The 21,365-nt window shown below is 42.1% G+C and overlaps 1 protein-coding gene across 2 annotated transcripts in view; it reads left to right on the forward strand.

Annotated features, from left to right (window-relative positions):
* The window catches only part of csmd3b (CUB and Sushi multiple domains 3b), a gene marked incomplete at its 3' end in the record, with an annotated part of 316,085 nt that overhangs the window by 93,400 nt on the left and 201,320 nt on the right, over positions 1–21,365 (forward strand). For both annotated transcript variants that reach the window (XM_079288066.1, XM_079288067.1), the window contains exon 3: positions 6,587–6,699. In XM_079288066.1, the coding sequence (XP_079144192.1) occupies positions 6,587–6,699 (113 nt within the window). The remainder of the gene's footprint in view (positions 1–6,586; positions 6,700–21,365) is intronic.

Consider the following 21,365-nt stretch of genomic DNA (forward strand, 5'->3'; position numbering starts at 1 on the left):
CTGTTTTACATAAATGTGTAGTAAGATACTTTATACAGTATATCAGATTATACTCGCAGTATTTCCAAGCAGTGTGACCTACTTACGATTTGATTTAAATGTTAAAAATGTCTATCTCACTCTGTATACCCCTGTATTTACTCTTTAACTATTGTGTTATCACATGTGTCTTCACTTGCAATCTATGCCTCCGCACCACATTTAACTCCCTATTGATAACCATCCCTTGTTACTTGGCTCGCTTGAATAGTGAGAATTTAAAGTGCAGACCTATTTGTGTTTAGGTGAAGGTGCTGGGTTAAGCATTTAGTAGTAACCATTAAGATAAAAAGCCCAGAGGGATTAATTGCACCATAACTCCATTTCGGTCCTCAAATCAACATGCGTCTTTTTTACTCAATGCCCATCCTAAATATTCAACAGAAAGCAGCTACATTATATTTAATAACTCAAACTGACTCAATGTGAGGTTTGTTTCTCAGACTATTTCTGTTGCCCTCCCCCCTTCTATGGATGCCATTATTATTATTATATTATTATAGGTAATATGCATGTTCTGAAGTAACATTCAAATGGAAAATGCAAATCAATTTCCATATGATCATCAAAGCTGGTCAGTAAGAAACTGTGATTATACCAGAAAATAGTTGCTTTAAATGAAGTGTAATCTGTGTTGACATGATTATACATGAAGCCGGTTGATTTCACGTCCAGGCAGACGCTCACACTGCTCCGTGAATATCTATCCTAAGCATACATAAGAGTGCATGGTCTGTAGGTCCGTATCACATGACTCTTTGATGTGATTAAACGATGCAGTTCACATCAGATATGATTTGATCCGGGAAATTATTTTTCAACCTTAACTGTGCAGCATTTCTCTCATTCTGTCCATTCTTCTGTCTTTTATTATACTTTTTTCACAGTTAATCTCTTTCGACTATATCTCTCCTTTTGTATCATGGCAGTAATAATAATGGGAAAAAAAGAGATGTTCCTCTCGGCAATAAAGACACCATCAGATATAAAGGAAGGAGAGAAGGAGCAAAGGAGAAACAGAGGGAGGGGGGCGGGGGGTCTGACAATCGCATTAGCCAGACTGCATGGTTGCTTTTTTTGGAGAAAAAAAAAAAGAGAACGGTGTGTCTCTATTTGTGTTTGTGTGCATGTGATCCCTTATGTTTGTGTGTGTGTGTGTGTGGGAGAGCAGAGAAAGCACTCTGCAGATATTAGCTAGTTCTTCATTCACTTGCTAATGTGATTTCACTCCATACACCACACATGCATACACTAGCGCGCACACACACATGCACACACACACTCACATACACACACAAGCGCACACACACACACTCCCACAGGAAAAGACCTTGAATGTCAGACACCATCTGTTCCATCTCTCTTTCACTTCCTGTAAAATAATTTTGGTTTTACCTCATAAATCTCACAACGCATAAATCCATAGATAAATTGAGGAAATAGAGTATACAGAGGGTGTAAGTGTGTGCGTAAGTTTGTTTCGGCAGGAGTGAAGCATAACAAATAAGATATTGGAGAGGAAGCCGATGATAATGGTTTTAGGTTTATTTACGTAACACGATATTTGCTGTTTTTTAATCTGGCTGTTTTTTTTTATCAAGAAGCTCATTACATTATAATGAATGCACACAATGTTTCAAAAGGATCAGTCATTTTCTTTCTCTCTTTTTTTCTTCATAAAAACGATGTTGAGGTGACAGTGCAGTAGGGCTGCACGATTATGGCCAAAATCATAATCGCGATTATTTTTGATCAATATTGCGATCACGATTATTTCACGATTATTCATTCATTTTCGGGACAACATCTTTTTATTGCACTTTCACGTTTAAATGAACAAGAACACTGCTTCCACTTCCATTGTTGTGCTACATTCAGGCTAATGTACAACTCTTTGCATCAGACCGGTCCTGATCACAGTGCATCTCGTAGAAGGAAAATATAAATAAAATTGTATCAACACTTTTTACCCAAAATTAAATCAACAGAGCACTGCTTTCACTTCCATTTTGTGCTACATTCCAGCTAATCGCTATAATTAGCATTAGGATCACTATGCGGACACAACTCGAACGCACTCTGTGCATATCTTCCAGACAACGAATGATGATCCTTTTCGAGGGGCTAGCTCCTCGCCTTCTGCTCCTATATATTTGATATTTGATTTAGCGACACGCCACATGGTCACGGCCGTCTGCTCTCTGTTCTGTTGTCCGTCTCTCTTCTTCTACTAATAGCAGAGTCTGCAGGGTGCGCGCATGACACCTCCCATCTCGTTCGCCCCCTGGTGGTCGGCTGACTGTTAGTTGAGGAAGCGCTTGATTTGATATGTAGCAGAGCATGCATTTTAAACGTCAATATCGCATCATGCTCATTTAATCGTGGCACCCAAAATCGTGATCGCGATTAAAATTCGATTAATTGTGCAGCCCTACAGTGCAGTGTTCGGTTCGGGGGTGAGGGAGCAGCAGGTTCCCCATGGAAACGAGCAAAACTCTGTCTTTTCATGCATCTTATCAATACGTTTGTGTTAGTTATTAGCCAGCTTAACTATAATAGATAAAAGTGAACTGATAAATTCATCTTCTGGTGGTGTTACCAAACAGCTGCATTACCACCACCCTCTGGACTGGAGTGGGGCTCACATATATTTAAATATATAGATTTGCATTTATGTGAGAAATTCAACAGATGCAAGTGGATTTATGATCTGGTTGACAAGGTACGCATATATGTGGGGTATACAAAGATTTATTAAATGATATGGAATTCATTTGAAATTAACAGTTAAAATATGTCCTGACAAATAAAAATGTATCAGCAATATATAATCCTGGTCCGATTCTATCCAATTTGAATCCATCTGCATTTATGCTGCAACTATACAGTTAATACAGTCCAGAAAGTGTTTCTTTTATAGCCTCTGTCGCCTATAGTTGCTAGAATCCACATATTTATATTTGGCAATGGTTATGAGTTGCCTTGTTCATGCCACTGTTCTATTTGTGTAGCATTTCCTCCTCTGACAAAAGTGTTGACTGTAAAAATGCTGAAGTGTGTGGGGATGGTTATACGATGAACGTATTTCACAAACTTGTTTCCTTTACTACCTCTTTCTTTGAGTTATTTCATTTACTCTGCTTTCAGGATTGCCAGATTGCAGATATTAAATTTATTGCTACTCATCTAGCGTAGTGTGTTTGTGCTCTAGGCTTTACAGTGGCACAGCTAACAAAGCTTGCATTTAAATGTGAAGAGATCATTTGATTTAGAGGCGACACCCTGTGTTTCATTACGCGCACATCATGACTGTATGTTGTTCTCAACATGAGGGGGAAGAAAGTCAAAAAAGGCAGTGAAATAATAGAAAGCACATTGTTGAATCACACAGTAAAGAGAAAAAGGGAAGATATATTGAAAGAGTGGCGATGAGAGGAGATAATGACCAAAAATAGGATGGCAGCAGAGACGGACAATACAGAGACGATATGGATTGGGAACAGAGGGAAAGATCAAAGAGATGTTTGGTGCTTTCAAGAAAGTGGCCACCATGCGTGCTTTGAGTGGTATTGGACTTGATGAGAGAGAACGAAGGAATACAAACGGAGTAAATCAGCTAAGAATGGCCAACTGAAAGAAATGGGAAATTGACAAGTGAAAGCAAAATTGACAAGAGAGATAGAAGATAGAAGCATGTTGTACAAAGTGAAGCACGGTTTGGATGAGCAGAAAGGTGGACAGACAGATTATAGAACAGTATATGTACAGAAGAGGAACAGATTAACTGTATAAGTTCAATTTCAAAGGAAAACTGTATCAGGGATGGGAGATGTTGAACAAGAGGAGAAATGGAGGTATAGAATGATTTAGACTCAGTCCCAACAAAGCCCTTGCACCCACCTCTTAGCTCAACCCCTCCGTTTTACTTGTTCATGTGTCGGGGTTGGGCGTCCCGATTCTTGCTGTGATAGAGGGCTAGGGCGAAGTGCTAGGGCTATATGGCCCTCCAAGCTGAGGTGTTCAGAGGTGCACTCCAAAGCGAACATTATGAAATCAAGGAGGTATTTTCTTCATTGATAAAGTTTTTGAAATTATGAATCTTTGTTTCATGTTGTTTCAATGTGCTATAGAATTTCCCTGACATGTGATGCCCAACATTTGAAGTCCTGCCGCAAAGTCTCTGCACTTGTTACCGCTCCTCTGGCAGGGTAGGAGGGGTAGGAGCACAGGAAGCTAGTCACGAAGTGGCTTGTCACATCTGTTGATGTAACCACCATCTACGACTACCATAAAGTATCAGGGTCTCGAAGGGTTGTCCCGTTTCATAGGGGAAGATTTCAACCACCACCCCTTGTAACTCTGCTCTGAGGGGAAAAGCCAGGGGTAAGGGTACAAATAAGAAATGAGATTGGCCCCAAGGGGTTTGGACAGGGTGACAAATCAATGCAATATGAAGAGGAGGGGAGATGGTGAAAGAAATAAAGGTCCATACCGGAGGATAAAAGCAAGGTTGGAGAGAGACGAAGAAGATGAGACATATGTATATATATATATAATATATATGTAGAGGGCAGGTTCTTAAAGAAACGGTTGGCTGTGGTTGTTTTACTCTTAATCAATCAGATAAATTGAAATGTGGAGACAAAAAAAGAAGAGGATATATTGAGAAGAAAGATGAGTGCAAGGATTGGTCAGCGGAATATAGAATTATAGGAAGTCAATGCATTGATTGTGAATTGTGAACATATGCTAAAGATCAAAGGTTTCCTTGTTTGTGAAAGGTAGATGTCAAATATTTTCTGACATTCCTTTCATGTTTTTTCTTCGTTAAGGCAGGGAGTGGGACACACAGTTCAGAGGAGTAAGTAAGGATCAATCCGGAACTAACGTCCAACTAATGAATAGCTGTTGAATCAGTTCCAGAAAAATCAACAAGGTGACACATTTACGAGATTTATGTTGCCCCATGTTTTAAAGTATCACAGATGGCACTCTGACAGGGATGAAGGTGAGGGAATAATTAAAGATAGATCAGAGGGAGAAGGTCTGTATAGGGTGAGTGGAAGGATGAAAGTGAACGTAGATAGAAAAGGTGGTCTAGAGAAGGGAAATGAAAAACAACGACGGAGTAGAAATTAGGGGACGGAGGTGAAAAGGAAAGGAGGTGATGCAAGGGTGATGAGGAACATAAGGGTAAAAAGAAGAAAGAAAAGAAAAAAAGTTATCTGTAGGAATGCCAGGGAAAAAAGCTGAGAAAGGAAGAAGAGAAATTCAGGTTGGTAAGTGCCATAGTAGCTTCTTTCACTCAGGATGTTCAAAGCGGCACTGTTTCGCCGTTACTCCGCCTAGCTGGGTTGTGCCAAAGGTACGGACATGGGACGGACAGAAAAGGGACCACATGCACACACACTAGACACCGACACTGTTGTGTCACGCCTCTTTTGCCTCCAGGATGTTGGCACGCAATCTAAAATCACACACCGGGGCAGCATTGCCTGATTCAGTGTAAGAAAGCAAAGCCGGCGTAATGGCGGCTCTTTCTCATTGCGGTATTGCGGAATCTCTGTGTAAAAGGGGCAAGAGAGAAGAGCAGAGAGGAAGACAAAGAAAGTGGAGAGGAAAGTGTGTAAGAGGGAAGAAGAACAATAAGTGAGGCGACCTAATGCTAGAGGAAGGGCTGACGCGAGTGGGATGAGGAAGAGGAGGAGAGATGAAAGCGGAAGGGAGGAAATGAAGGAAGGAGGGTGGCAAAAGAAAATAAAGACTGGTAGCGGCGGGAAGATGGTTCGGTTCTTGTCCACAACGGAAAAAAAAGCTTGCCTTCCGTTCCGCCTTCTCTCCTCTTCCTCCTTTAATTTAAAGAATCTAAAAGCTGAAAGCACACCTGGGTAGTATTTTTGCTTCGTCACACTCAAACAGGAAGTAGAGATTAATGGCGGCCTGGCCTCCTTACTTACAAACCCAGTGACGGTGTTCCTACTTATCTAACCAGGACTCACATTTTTGTTGGTCCACTTTGATCTTGGGGCTTGGTTTATTTAAAAAAAAAACATTTTTGAGTCGTGGGCTTTTGTCCGTCTTTATTTTTTTGGAATCATGGAGAGTTGATCATGTTCTGCCCCAGAGGCTCTATGGCAGACAGGAGCGAGCATCAGTGATAGGAGTGTAATCTAACTGGCAGGTATCATCATTACGGGGACCAGATGTCCCGGCTTGTTTTGGATTGTCCCGGTTGTTGAAGCTGGGTGTCCCAAATCCCGGCAAATATCTGTAAATGTGCAGATTTCAAATAATTATACAAAACTTGTTTTCAACTCTCACATAGATTGTGTTTTTTATCCAAAAGTTACAACAACGTAACCGATATAGAATTTCAGTCATAAAAACATTTGACAAGCATTTAAGTTTTAGGGAATTTTAAAATGACTTACCAGTAATGAAGAGCTTAAATGATTCACAGCTGTAAGGCCTTTTGTGTTTTTCATGTGAATGGAATGTTTGATCATTTGCTGATGATGTCAACACGTTCTTCTTTGTGTTTCTACAGGATAACAGGATTCCAGATTCCTACGCCTGTCACCAGCACAGGAAACGTCTTCTCTTTGAGGTTGACCAGTGACTTTGCCGTCTCTGCACATGGCTTCAAACTCAACTACGAAGGTCAGTCAGCGTCTTTCTGTCTCTGTGTGTGTGTGTGTGTGTGTGTGTGTGTGTGTGTGTGTGTGTGAGGTGGTATGTGAGAGCGTTTAGGCTGAGCTTCAATGTTGACATCTATAGTTCAGTGCACTGTGTGTTGTTTACCCCTGTTGATATTTGCCAGACACATTACTTAAATACCACTTATAGAACATTTAAACATTAGGTTATATGTTTTTCTTTTGCTGACACTTTACTTTAAGTCCCCCTATTTAGAATTTGTGAGCAGCATTAATATTTGATAAAGAGGCGTGAACACACCATAATGTAAGGGATATAAGTTGATATCAGGATATTTTTAAGTCTTTATGAATGTTCAGTATTTGTAAGCAATTCGAATTTCTCCAATGAAGACATATTGCGTTACAATAGTGCCATTCATTATCTGTTCATTCACCGGCATCTGTTGATGGGGGTTGAATAAGTGGACTTGAAGTGAAGTGTTTTTGCATGTTGCAGACATATAGCGTACACGTGGGTTCTTTTCAATTTGTTTGTAAGGCCATTGGGATTTTGAAAGTTGTCAAGGAACACTGCCATGTTCTGAACTCAGTCCACTCCGTCACTCCTTTACCCTCAGCACAGTAACTTCCTAATGGGTGACAAGTTCATTCCTTTTCAACATTGCAGGCTGGCCGATCCAGACAGAGAAAGGAGAAGCATAGACACAGCATGACACAGAGTGAGAGCATCTCAGGTCTTGGTATTATAGGCTTGCTGAGACAGAAACTGGGTTTTATGGTCCTATTTATGTCACAGCTACAACGATCAAGACTTTGCAGATCAGTCCATTTTGACCCTCGAACGCGAAGGGATCGGGCACATAATGAACTTCAGCTAAAATCTCTTACACATAGGATTTAGTAAATATTTCGCTTCCATATTTAATATGTATTATTATTGATAGATTTAGTGTTTCACCATGAAGATTAAACATTTGAATAAAGACGTAATGTGGGCCTTGCTTCCAGAGGGAACTTGGCCCATTCCAGGGGTAGCTAAAGCACCCCCCCCCCTCCCTTTTGCCCTCTCCCTTCAGGCCCTTAGTAAACATCACGGTACCATTTTCACAGATGAAAGAAGAGATATGAATCGTTGAAGTGATGGTTAAAATTAGAACTCACTATGTATCAGCACCATGTCCTGTGTGCATTAACGGTTTCAGACTAGATTTAGATTAGAACAACTTTGATGTCCTCACTGAGGCAGTTAGTTCCGGAGCATAAAACACAGGAGCATGAAATCGTCTACCGGAGGCACACGCATGATGCTGCGTAAAATCAACAAAACAAATAAGTACACAATTATGTCGCTTCCTCGCTATTCTCTGTGATGTGTTGAGATATCATTTAAAAGGACACGGTGCAAGGCATGCACTTACTACAGAAGATAATACACATTAAACATTAGGTTTAACAACATGTAATTACCCATAGGTTTGATTACCATTGTAATCATATGCTTTTTGTCACGCTTCTGAATGCTCTGTTGCAGTGTTAAAGTGGGGGAGGTAAACAGGTGGTGTATGAGATTCAGTTATGGGCAGTCAAGGTAGTCAAACCTATTCAGGCGTTCGTGAAAAAGGCCTGTTGAAAAGAACTATAGATGGTGTTCATGTTTATTGTATATTAAATGTATGTTTGCACAGTTCTGGTCGCTAACTTTCAGATGACAGCTTGTTGACATTCACACACATAGACACGCTCACGCAGCGTTGGTCACAGCTGGTTGCTGTTGAAAAGGACTGCTTAACGGTCTCTCTGCGTGTCCCTCTGCGTGTCCCTCTGCGTCCTCCTAAGGGCCTTTGTGCTTGTCTGGATGTAGGTTGGATGGCTGGTGGCTGTTCAGTTTGTTGGTATGCGTGTCTGGTGTGCCGCATAATGACAATATCACTGATTGCAAAGTGCCTTGGTGAAAGTCTGCACGCATGCTGCATCTGAGTTTGTGTGTGTATGTCTGTGTGTGTTTTGTGCTACTTGTACATCCAAGCAGTTGTCCCAGATTTATTCACTGGCACTAGTTTCCACTTGCTACTTGGCCCATGTTGATTCTGTGTGCTTCTCTACGGGCGTGTCTTTATATGTGTGTGTGTGTGTGTGTGTGTGTGTGTGTGTGTGTGTGTGTGTGTGTGTGTGTGTGCGCGGCACTGAAGGAGTTTGCTCCAGGGGATTTATCCAAAGAGTTCCTTGTTTCTGATGCATTCAGCTGTTTGACTTCCTCTGTGTGTGTGTGTGTGTGAGAAAGGGAGAGTGTACTCACTCTTGGCATTTGCCAAAATGCAACATTATGCTGATGATCTTTCTATATTCGGCATCTCATACTGTTCAAAACACGCAGCTTGGCTGGGAATTTACACAGAAAGGAGGAGGGTATTTTCTAAGAAGGAATGATCCACCCTGGTTTAGACAATTTTTGGCAAGTCATCTTTACTCCATGTAATCCTTCTGCCTAATCTGTTCCTTGAGCCAACTCATATTTTAGATGTCTGCAGGTATTGCCATAGCATTGTAAAAAATATATTTTTAGAAAAAAACTGGAAAAAATCATCAGCATTATTGATGAAAGTACAAAGTAAAACTTTGAACCAATACAAGTACTTGTTAAATCGTTCACTCTCTTACTCTCATTCAAACACACACACACACACACACACGATATCCACACCAGCCAGCTTTGTCCCTACATTACAATCTACCAAAGCACGTATTTATTCATCTGGTTAAACTTCTAGTGACGCTAATACAAAGATTTATCCTGTACAAGTGAGTTGGAGCATGAGAACAATAAGCAGGTTATTGCAGCATCACGATGTGATGCAGGCGTTTTTACCAGACTGCTGTGTAGCGGGAACCAGGGCAACACTCTGCGTTTACCAAAAGATCTATGATCCAACACTCACCTGTGGTCGTGAGCTCCCCAGTCACGACTGAAAGAGCGAGATCACAACAAATCATGTGTCCGCTTTACAGCGTGACTCAACTTACAGATGAGGGTGCGAAGCTAATAGGGGGGAAGGAGGTCGGAGTCCTTCACATTGAAATGAGCCGACATCATTTGGGCATCTGATGAGGAAGCCTCATGGACATGTTGCCGTTGAGTAATTCCCGGCACGTCAAACCAGGACGCGACCCCGGGGGAACACCCGGAAGATCCTGGACGGCTCACCTGGCTTTGTGAACACCTCGGGACTCACAAGCCCAGGAGGAGCTGGAGAATGTGGATGGGGAGCTGGATGTGCTTTAGAGAAAGTATGAATGGATAGACGGATGAATGGATTACCGCTCTGTATTATTCCATTATAAAACAGAGGAACATGAAAAAGGTTGATTCATCGCTCGCTCGATAGGAGCAGATTTTGCAATTGGCTGGGCAAAGGTACAGTAGTGCAGCTCTATGCTTTTCAGCCTGTCTGCTTGGTGGAATACACTGATGTAATCCTTGAACAATTTCTCCTCTTCCTCTTCCTCTGTCGGGTCATAACTAATTCATACACCAGCATCTAGCGTACAGTATGTATAGATGCATGTGTGTGTGTGAAACGGAGAGAGATGGAGAACAATGTATTGTTTAGCATGATGTTGGAGGCAGTTTGATATTGTGCTTATGAGACAGAATCATAGATTATCACATCACTTAGACACCACACACACACACACACGATGCTCTTTCTCAGCATGGTCATTGTTGGAGGATTATTCCTTTTGTTTCTTCTTACTCCTCCTCCTCCATATTTATCTGCACCACCTTGTTCATCTTCATACATCTACTCTTATTTGTTTTTTTTATGTGATTTTACCTTTATTGACTTGTGTTTTATGACTTAATTGAATGACAAACACTCAAGTATATAACAAACGAAATAGTAGCAAAAATGTTCTCAAAGTACATCTTTTGGCCATTTCCATATGAGAACAAGTTCAGACCATAAAGAAGCACATAATGCACAGACATGGGGATGCATGCCATACAGAAGCAGACACACGGCTCCCAGATGTAGTCCTCCTCCTCCTCCTCACATGGACTGGAGAACATGTTCGTCAGCCTCTGACATGTGACCATCAAGTCAGCAGAGATGTCACCCCCCTAATCCCCAACCTGTCTTCACTTCTGCTGTTTGTCGTCTTCTCCTCTGCACTTCTATTATCTCCACTGCTTGTTTTTCTCTTCTCTATGACTAACAGCGATACACTGTTTTACCTTTATTTACACTTACCACAGAGCGTTTACATAGTTCCTCAAGAGAAGGCATGAACAAAGACGAAGAAAATATAGAAGAGGAGGGGGGACAAAAACAGAAAACACATTTAACGGAAAATGGTTGAAGGTGCACAACACACTCAAAATGTTTATTTCTTCAGAGCAGATAAAAGGAAGAACAGGTTCCTCAACACAAATCAAAGTCAGAAACATTACATGTTGTCTTCTGAAAGTAATTGTATTTAAAAGTGACAATCCTTAAGATTTCACTCCTGGTTTATTTAGATGTTGTGTTTTAGTGGAAACAATGGAATGGTGCTCAGAGTTTAGCAGTCTTTTGGTTGATACACAGTGAATTGTGAAGGCGCTGGAGGTATAAATTCTGACCGAAGCAGGGACGGAGAAAGTGGCATTGGTCCAAATGAAATAAGATAAATGGAGGGATGACCTTCTTTCGATTAGTCCGCTCCTTAACCTTCACCCTTTTTGGGGGGTTTGAAATTGTATTTTTTGCAAACAAACAGGTCGCTGCTGGCAGCAGGTTAAACACGTCGGGAGCTCTCTGTGGCCAGATGGATCACTTACATCAATAGAGCCTTCTCCATCTGGGCATTTATCCATCAGTTCCACACACTATCATGGAGAGTGTTACTTACCCACAGATGTTTACAGCCAATCCAGTGACCTTCCGCACACACACACACACACACACACACACACTTATTTCCTCAACCTGCTCAGCTACCAGCTTGATATACATGTTTTATATTTTCTAGGAGGGAGCTAATAGAAATATTCACTTCACTCACAACATGTTTGTGTCTATTTCATCTTTTGATTTACTTATCTTTGAGTTACATATGTTTCGACACCACTTTGTTTTCAACTGTATGGAAACGCATGAGCAGCAATGAAGGGGTTAGCACACTTCCAAACTGTTTGCCGGGTCCATAAAACATGTGGGCAAGAACCACCCTGGTCACCTGTTGGTGCTTTTGCATCAAACTTGGTTTCATTTTGTCGAGGAAGCGTGCTGTTTTTGTTGGAACAGGGTTTAATCTCTTTCCACATAGAATTCAGCAAACAAACATCTTTTGTTGTGAAAGCTCTCCCAAAATGTTTTCATCTCCTGCATGAATTATGTTTCAGGCTGGAGCACTATTTGCCAGCCACGGCGGTAAACACAAGCCAGCAGCATTCAATCCTCCCAGTGATGAGTCTGATCAGACTGCTGCATGCATGGCCACTGAAACCAGCCCCTCAGAGGAAACACTTCATGAAATGTGAAATTTGAATGATTGTGCAGCTGATGGGCAATGTTCCAGTGTATACTGAACAGGAGGGGCTGGATCCCGGTTAGACAAGCGTTAGAATCCATCTATAGAGGCGGCCATGAAGGGAAGCATTCCGCCGTTTGTTTCTCTGTGTCTCTGATCCCTTATCAGCACTTGATTGATTGATTTTGACTCGAGTCTCTTTGACTTGAACATGATCTGAGTGTAAAAGTCAAGTCTGTGTGTGTGTGTGTGTCCTTACATCTGTGCGCATACATCAGTGATGTACATTTCCCCGACAGTGTTTGTGTGTGTTTGTGCGTCCACACGTGCATGCGTATGTGATTGAGGTTCTGGCGGTGGCTTTCCTGATCTTTATCAAAGAGACATGAGGGGACTGATACTATCCACTCCTCTATCATCCAACCATCCGTATGTCTGTCTGTATGTCTGTCTGTCTTCTTTCTCACTTTCATTGATCATTCAGTGTTTCTCTCAATTCAACAATTCTATCCAGGTCAGTTAGTGGCATCCTGGAAAGAGAAGGTGAGCCCGATAGCGGAGGTTTGCTGAAGGAGCTGCACCGTAATAAGATTTGGAAGGTGATAATATCGTATATAGCTATATAAAAAAAAAATATATATATTAATTAATATAAATATTCTACATTTACAGGTACAAATAAAAATATTGCAATTGTTATTTGTTCAGAGCATAGCAGCAGGGGAAGCGTTGAGTCGAATGGTCTCAGTTTGTGATGGGAGCATCATCCTGATCTTTTGTCAAGTTGTTTAACATGACACTTCCTTTTGTAAGGATATGAATGGACTTTATATTTTGACACCACTAGTACGCTGGTAAAGCTTTTCTTTACCTTTCCTCAGGAAGAGTGAAAAGACTGACTCTACAAGTCAGTACCATTGCTGGAGAACAGAAGCTCAGGCTGCATGGGCTGCGTTCATACCGTATATGTGAGAAACCAGAATGGAATACGTCACCGCGGTCCCTGGAGAATAGTGGTTTTACAGTCCTGTACAGTGTGTGTGTGTATGTGCGTGTGTATAATGTATGTGCACGTGTCATATGTACGTATTCCCGTGTTAATACGATGTAGCAGATTTGAGAGGGGAGAAACTAAGATGGTAGAGGAGCATACTGTATATAAGGAGTAATGCAAAGCAGTGAGGAGAAGATGAGGAACAGCAATTTGAGGAAGAGAGAGAACTGTAAGAGGAAATGAAAGAGAAGAAAAAGACGAGAAAAGCAAAGCTGCTCTGAGACAGCAGAAGCGAGTAAGGAATAGGAGAGGATAGGAGAAGAGAGGAGGAACTCCCGGTAATAATGTAAATGTGCTCCATGCTTTCTAGTTGAATGGGAGAAATCAATGCCGTTTTAAAGCTGTGTGTGAGTGTTCATTATTTACAGTGTGACTGCAGCTCCTCGCCGTTCGAACAGCAGCAAGGTCAGATTTAACGCGGGGGCATCAATCAGAAGAATCACACACACAGCAGGTGTGGAGAGCAGAGTGTATAAAGCAGAATTCTGAAGGAGCATATGGGTTTTGAATTCATATCTCCGTCTACCAATCTTCCACTTTTTGAGTTTTCTTTATTGCCATGAACAGGAAACGGACCATGTCCCAAAAGCATCAAAACGAAATGAAAAAAAACACGAGTTATACAAATGTCAGCAGCCACCAGTGCCTCATACACCTCGGAATCAGTGATTTTGGATGTTCACATCTGTGGCCATGCAGCATTTGCAACCCACTGTAAAATACAGTCATTTGCAAATGATCCAACAAAGCACAAGCCCGTTGACAGGTTTGTGACACAGTCGTATATCTATATACGAGCTGTCCCGTTGCACTCTTGCAGATACTTTACGTCATCGTATTGCCTTGTTGTTTTCTGTGGAGGTTGGTCCCAATCGTACAGTGAAAATAACAAAGCACCATGGAAACCATCCCTATTTTTTATGTATTTAGCATTGTCTTCACGTCATTTGTTTTGTTAATGACAAATCACAGATCACAGGCTGCCAGAGCCTTCATTTTGTGGATGGACAATATAGATGAGTGACACAAAAAGAAATTCCCGAGTAATACGACAACCCTCTAATACATAACGCAACAAACAATGAATGGGTTTTCAGTGCTATAGAGAACACAGGGTTACCCGGCAGCAAGAGACGTGAGCTTGTTATCTGGATCATTGTATGTAATTCTAAGATTTTATGGTCCAAAATAGCTGCCAAATCTCTGTGTCCGGCCTTCAATGACTGTCCACACAATGCATACTGGATGAAGGACTTACAGTAAACGCCTGCCAAACATCTTCGTGTCTGGCTAAGCAGGACACTGTAGGTGCCTCACGTCACAAAAGTCCTGCAGATGACTAAATAATGTGATAACCTGGATGAAACTAAGCAATTCAATGACGGGTTTTTATTAAGAAGCTGTCAAATGTTTTGATGTCTTTGAAAGGAATATATGTTTGCCTAGACTTTGCCTCGACTGGCAATATAGGAACTTGACTCTAAAAGAAGTCCAACAAATGATATATTGTCCTGATAGCTGTATGCTATTTAATACTGTGATGGAATTATGGCGATACTGTGATGGAATCACAGTATCACAGTATACTGTGATGGAATTATGGCGATGGGCTACCAAGCCCTGTCTGTGCCAAGACAGGATAGAATTTACATCAAATGATGTATTGATTTGATATTCAGGTCTGTCAGCCAACCACAGGCCACCTGGCTAAATGATAGGCTCTGTTGGTACACGCTGTGTGTGGAAGTGTGTTGATGTACCGCAGCAGTGTGTGTGTGTGTGTGTGTGTGTGTGTGTGTGTGTGTGTTTGTGTGTATGTGAGTGTGAGTTGATAATAACACAGCCTCCTGGCCAATGTCGGTCCATTATTCAGCTTTATATCAGCCAACCAATCAAACGGCCTCCCTTCAGGGTCACCACCTCGGTCCATCCAATCAGCTTCTCCTGCCAAGCAGGAAGGAATGTCACCCGATTAGCATAACCAGAAAATGAGCAGCGTCATGCTGACACGGCGGTTTCCAATGCCATGAGTCAGACAGCACTCCGAGGGAGAATTTCGACAAAATGTATCCCTCAACACCAATCAGCCAATCAAAGAGGTTCTTCTCCAAATGTAACGCCCTCCCATTAAATGCGATAAGGGACATCAACTGAATGATCTCTCACCACCTTAAGCTGCTTCTCATCAGCAGATTTCAGTATTTAAGGGCATTCCATGGGGTTCTCTCTCAATATTTAAACGTCTAATTAATTGTTAGAAATGACTGTCAGCGCTGTATCCTGCAGCCCCTGTGGTCTGCCCCCTATCAGCAGATTTTAGTTATTTCACTATCCCACTGCTTTTAATATCTTAAATACTGTCTAGCAGTGCGGCGGGGGGGAAGTACAGTAACACAGCACCAGCAGCTTTGTTCGACTGCTCGACGGATTCATTGGATTTATGATACAGTCGGGAATTTGAGGTGAAGAAAAGTTTTTATATGCTCACTTCAAAGCCTATCATCATAGGATGTTGCTCCTTTGAGTTGATATTCTTGGCATCATCTTTAATGCACATATCTGGATGACACTTTGTAAACCAGTCTCTAAAACACAAATGTATTTTTTTACAGCATTTGAACTTTTTAACTTCAACATCGTCCATACGTTGTAATGATTTTAGAGTGATGGAACTTTGTCCGCGGAGCATTTTTGATTCAATATCAATGTAAGCAAGACACAATATAAAAAACAAATGCAAAGCGAACACTAAAATCTGTGGGGGAAATATCATCGTAACACCAGATTGTGATCGTATACAGCCAGCTGTGGAGCAAAAGCAAGTGAATGTCATTAAAATAACTCCTTTACTTGGCAGCAGATAGGCAACAGAGTTTTGCCCTGTGATGTCTCTGTCTGTCACAACAGATAGTTGCGATTGTTGAAGTTTTGTGCTGTGATGAAAAGAACAACTTTGTTGCAAATTGAATCCCCAGAGACTGTGCACCCCCCCCCCCCCAAATACACACGGATACAAAAACACGACGCCATGATGTGCGCTGAGTGAAATATTTTAGTTTTGTGCAGAGGGAACACTTGTTAGGTTAGGGTTTGTTGAAGATGCTGTACTACACTCATCGTACAAAGACAGATGACAGAAGAAGAAGAAGAGATTAAAAGGGGCAGGATTGAAAGGAGTTGAAAGGACTAAAACAGGACATGAGGCCGGCTGCTTATATCTTGAAGTGTACTTCAGCGCAAGTGCCCGTGTCGGGTGTCGTTTCAGCCGTTCAGCCGTTTCGTGAGGTTGAACTTGTTAATTTCGGTGTTGATTTTCTTAAGCACCCATAATTTGAAGTAACATTAATGAGAAAGAAAGACAGTTGTGTGTGGTTCGGTGCCGATTGATCTATCTATTTCAGTTAGTTTTATATCCTTTATTTTGTCAACGGGAGAAAGTAATCATGCAATATTTTTTACACCACAATTTGCATTCGGTCTGGTTTTCAGACACGATATAATCATTGCCTTTATATGTAGGATGATTACTCAGGTGTGTGTGTGTGTGTGTGTGTGTGTGTGTGTGTGTGTGTGTGTGTGTGTGTGTGTGTGTGTGTGTGTGTGTGTGTGTGTGTGTGTGTGTGTGTGTGTGTGTGTGTGTGTGTGTGTGTGTGTGTGTGTGTGTCGGCATCTGTCAGTCAGCCTTCCGGGGGATGGGGGGGGGGGTCGCTTGATTTTAAATGTAATAAGTCACGCCACAGTGACCCCTGCAATTAGATATCACACACAGTCTGTTACTCTGCATGCAGAGCTAGCGAGCTATAGCTCATCTCTTCGGTGAAACAAAGCAACACACACACATATGTTATCACGCGCGCACACACTTAAAGACAAACTCAGTGTGCGGTTATTAAACATGAGACAGTGTACCCCAGAGTATGGCTGAAGTTGTCAGTCACTGTCGACACACACACACACACACACAAACACACACACAAATTGACAATGACTGTCTCTAAAGGCAATGGTCTGTACATGGGTGACCAGTTAATGTTTCATACACCACTTAACTGCGTTAACCTTGCATAGCCCTCCATTGCTCTCTGCTCACTTGGTGTCAGTTTGATTAAGGGCAAGCGAAAGGTCTGTCTGAAGGTATTAAAGATATAGGAACAGTAAGAGCCCTGCTAGTGACCCCTACAGACAGCAATATTCATTGCACCCATACTATTTACTGCCAGGTGGAATGATCAATGGCATTAACAGAAGTAGAGCAACACACCATCAAGTATTGAGAACAGAGCTGCAGGAGAGGCCTTGGGGTTATAAGATGAACAAAGACTGAAGGGCGAACGTGCTGAGCAACTCTTCTTGATGAAACTTCTTGAGAGCAAAGTCAGAAGAAAGCGGATTTCCAGCTTTAAATGTGTTTGTGTGTTCCACTCTTCCCAACACCTGTGTTTGAAGAGCCCGGTTTCGCACGAAAGCAATTTTGGAGCGACACTGGAGGTTAGATGGAGCATGATGGTCAGTGTTTGGGTGGGTTTGAAGTGACACGTTGACCTTACCATCTGCCAAGCTTTGGAGCAACATGTCTTTATCCCATCAAGTAAACCACCAGCTCTGTGCAATTCCTTCTGTGCTACCCTCTCCTCTTGTCTTCTATTGTCTAGTAATAGTCTACCTGAGGTTGAGGTCATTGTTGTGTTCATATTTACATCGATCTGACTGAATATCATGCTGACAATGGCTGATAGTTAGAAGCCTTAGACAACAGAGAGAGGATGGATTGAAAGACAAACGTTGCTTTCTGAAGAGAAATTAGCTGGTAGGGGAGAAGTGCTCTGGTATTGATCAGCACACAAAGTACGCACTCATTTACTCAGTTATGTTCAATGGCAACTATGGCATCTGATTCTTTTTTGAAAACATTTCTCTCTCTCTCTCTCTCTCTCTCTCTTTTGCTTTTCCTTTTCCTAATGGATATTGATTGAGTTTTAGGAACATACAGTAAGTTGCGCCAGTTATGTCTTGCTTACCTCTTTATTTTCTGAACTCTCTCTCTGGCAACCTTTGAGGTGAACCTATCCTTCAGATGACAGCTGTGTGTGTGTGTGTGTGTGTGTGTCAGTGTGTGCATGTTTCACAGCGCAGTGGAGCTTGAGCAGAGTGACAGTGAAGTCAGACACATAACGATCTCCGATTGGCTGTCGGCCCCTGAGGCCTAACGACCTGTTATTGATCTGACCAATTAGCATTCACACATTTAATTAACACTGAAGCCTGCTGCGCAGACACACACACACACAAACACACAAGAACATACACACACACACACACACACACAGAGTTTTAATTAATAGTGAGCAGAGGGGTGGCTGTGAGAAGAGATAAGAGAAGAGGCAGGAGGGAGAGATGGATGCGTGAGACAGAGAAGAGAAGGGTCAGTGAGAGAGAGAAGAACAGCAAACCGGGACCCTGTCTTAAATCAGTGTAGCCCCCTTGACATGAGGAGTTATGGTACGTCAGAGTCCGGTGGAGCTGATCTGTCCTAGTCTTCAGAAAGACGGAGTCCACCTATTTTAGGTCAGATGGAATGATAGTGTACTGCTGTAGATTCTACACAAAAGGGCTTTGCAAGCAGTCTAACCCATGCAGCCTTTGAACACGAGACAATTAGTGAGAGCGTTGTGTGGTGGTCACGTGTGTCTCTGTATGTTTGTGTGTCTGTCTAATGAAGTTCTGTTGGCAGGATGTCTTCAGGGGGAAATCGAATGGTTTATTGAACCGGGCCTCAGGGAAACATTGATCACCGCATCAAGGAGCTATCCACATTGACACACACACCCACACGCACACACTTGCCTTGTATATACACGTGCACATGCGCACACAGTCACTCGAGCGTGCACACTGGTGAAGTGGAGGTAAAGGGCTTATAATTGACATCCCCATGTGTATTTGTGAGTGGTCAGACTGCTGTCATTATCTGCTCATTCAATTACATACAGGGACATTGCAAGGCTGGAAAATAACTTAATTTCATCTTCAGATGGATATGCTGTCCACAAACCTGAGGTAATTGTGTTGGACAGGGCTATTGTATTCCTCCGCATGATTAACTTGTTTCACCCTTGTCTCATTAAGTTGTACCCTTACCCAGCTGATGTCTATCATAGGAATGTTTAACTCGAATACATTTCAAAGGAGGACCATATTCACTTCAGAGTATGACTTCATCAGTCATTTTGGTGAAATCGTTTTGCATTCACAGTGGCCCATAAAATGCTGTTCATCCAAAATTGAGCTTACCAGTATCATAACAGAGCAAGTAGATCGTGAAGGAGGGATGGATTTTAGGGTGAACAAGAGTGGTTTAGGGACACATGGTTCAGCAAACATGAATCACATACATTTACTTTCATGCTGTAGTTGCAACACCAGCATGATCTGGGTATCTCCTTGCCCCGATCAGTGATCAGTAAATTCTCCAATCAGGCAGCATATGCTGTCCTGATTACATGCTGTTTAGGTTCAAGAGAGCTGGACCAGTATTACAACCAGTATGGACACCATGGCGTCCTGAAGCTGCTCCCTGGCCATGTTGACTACAGATCATTATTGTTCACACATCAAGGCACCACTAAGGCAATTATCAGCACTGCTTTTACCTTCAGGGTCAGTGTGTGTGTGTGTGTGTGTGCATGTTTGATTGTCTGTGTTGGGGTGTGTAATAATACAGCAAAGAGACATTAATGGTGTGCTGCTCTGACTCCATGATGATCTCCACTAGAAGCTAAAAGCCTGAGCAACACAGTTGTGTGTGTATTCACTGATCTTCACAGCTGTCAGATGATCTTATGCTTTGAGCAGCCATTACGTGACTCTCTCTTTTTCCCGCTCTAGCTCACCCTCAGAATCACCTTCTATGCCACTTAGTCCCTTTTCCCTTCATTAATGTTTTCATAATTACTTATAATTGCACCATTACCAACCAGCAACCAATCAATGTGTGTAAAGTGTGTGTGTGTGTGTGTGTGTGTGTGTGTGTGTGTGTGTGTGTGTGTGTGTGTGTGTGTGTGTCTAGGTTTGTGTCTCTGTGTTTGTTTTCTCGGTAAATTCAATCCTGTCCAAAACAAACCCGACCCCAGGCAAAATGTAGATGTTGGAGGTTGTCTTTGAATGTAAACGCCTATGTTTTCCATTTATTTCCCTATGATATCAGTTACTGATGACTACAATATGGATGAGTGGTGGAGGTATATATATAGGTTTTAGGAACAAACTGGTTCTCTATCGTTAGCCAAGATGGCCGTCATATTCATCGGTTTGTGTGAGACGGCCCACACATTCTGACAAAGCCCTGCACCCTTTCACTTCCTCTCGGCTACATACAGGAGATGCTACTTCCTGCATCAACAAGACTGGAGCAGGGAGCTTACACAGTAACACAACGTTTCCCGGTCTTGCGCAGTTGCAGTTTTGGATTTTACCTTTGACTGCTCCGGCGCAGGCCCTTAGGAAACATCATTAAAGTGGACACACTGTGCCATCAGTTTTACCACAGTGTAGAGTTGGGCTGCAACATTTTGGTCATGTAATCACAAATCAAGTGGATGATCGGTGCAGAAGTGGAACGGAGTATGAAGCCAACTACCCTAAGTGCTTCCTCCGCTGTATTCTGCAGAGGTGAACTATGGCCGTTATCCTTGCACACACACTGCAGAGGCGTACTGTTTTTAGGTACTTGTGTCTAAATTACGCCTTTCCATTCGTGAGAAGTTTAGAACTTAACTTGCACCACATATATTGGACACATTCCTCTTACAATGCATTTGTAGAACAAGATCAGTCAGGCCATGGTCTGAAGTATCCTCTTCGGATGAAGTTCGAGATCTTCCCTTACTCGGAGAATCAGGAAGTGTTGTGCTTCCAACATGAAGACCATTCTCCTTGAGCTGAATTTACCTCAAAGTTCAGATCTTTTTTTTGTGCCTACGTAAGCGATGCTCTACTTATTATTACTTTTAAGTTGTTTCTTTAGACCGGGACACGAATGAAAAAAGAAAATGGCGTGAAATGATATGCTGCTGGTGCTTCGCCACAGGGAGTCGACTCAAGAC

Source organism: Melanostigma gelatinosum (assembly GCF_949748355.1).
Source record: "Melanostigma gelatinosum genome assembly, chromosome: 17".
NCBI classification, from domain to species: domain Eukaryota; kingdom Metazoa; phylum Chordata; class Actinopteri; order Perciformes; family Zoarcidae; genus Melanostigma; species Melanostigma gelatinosum.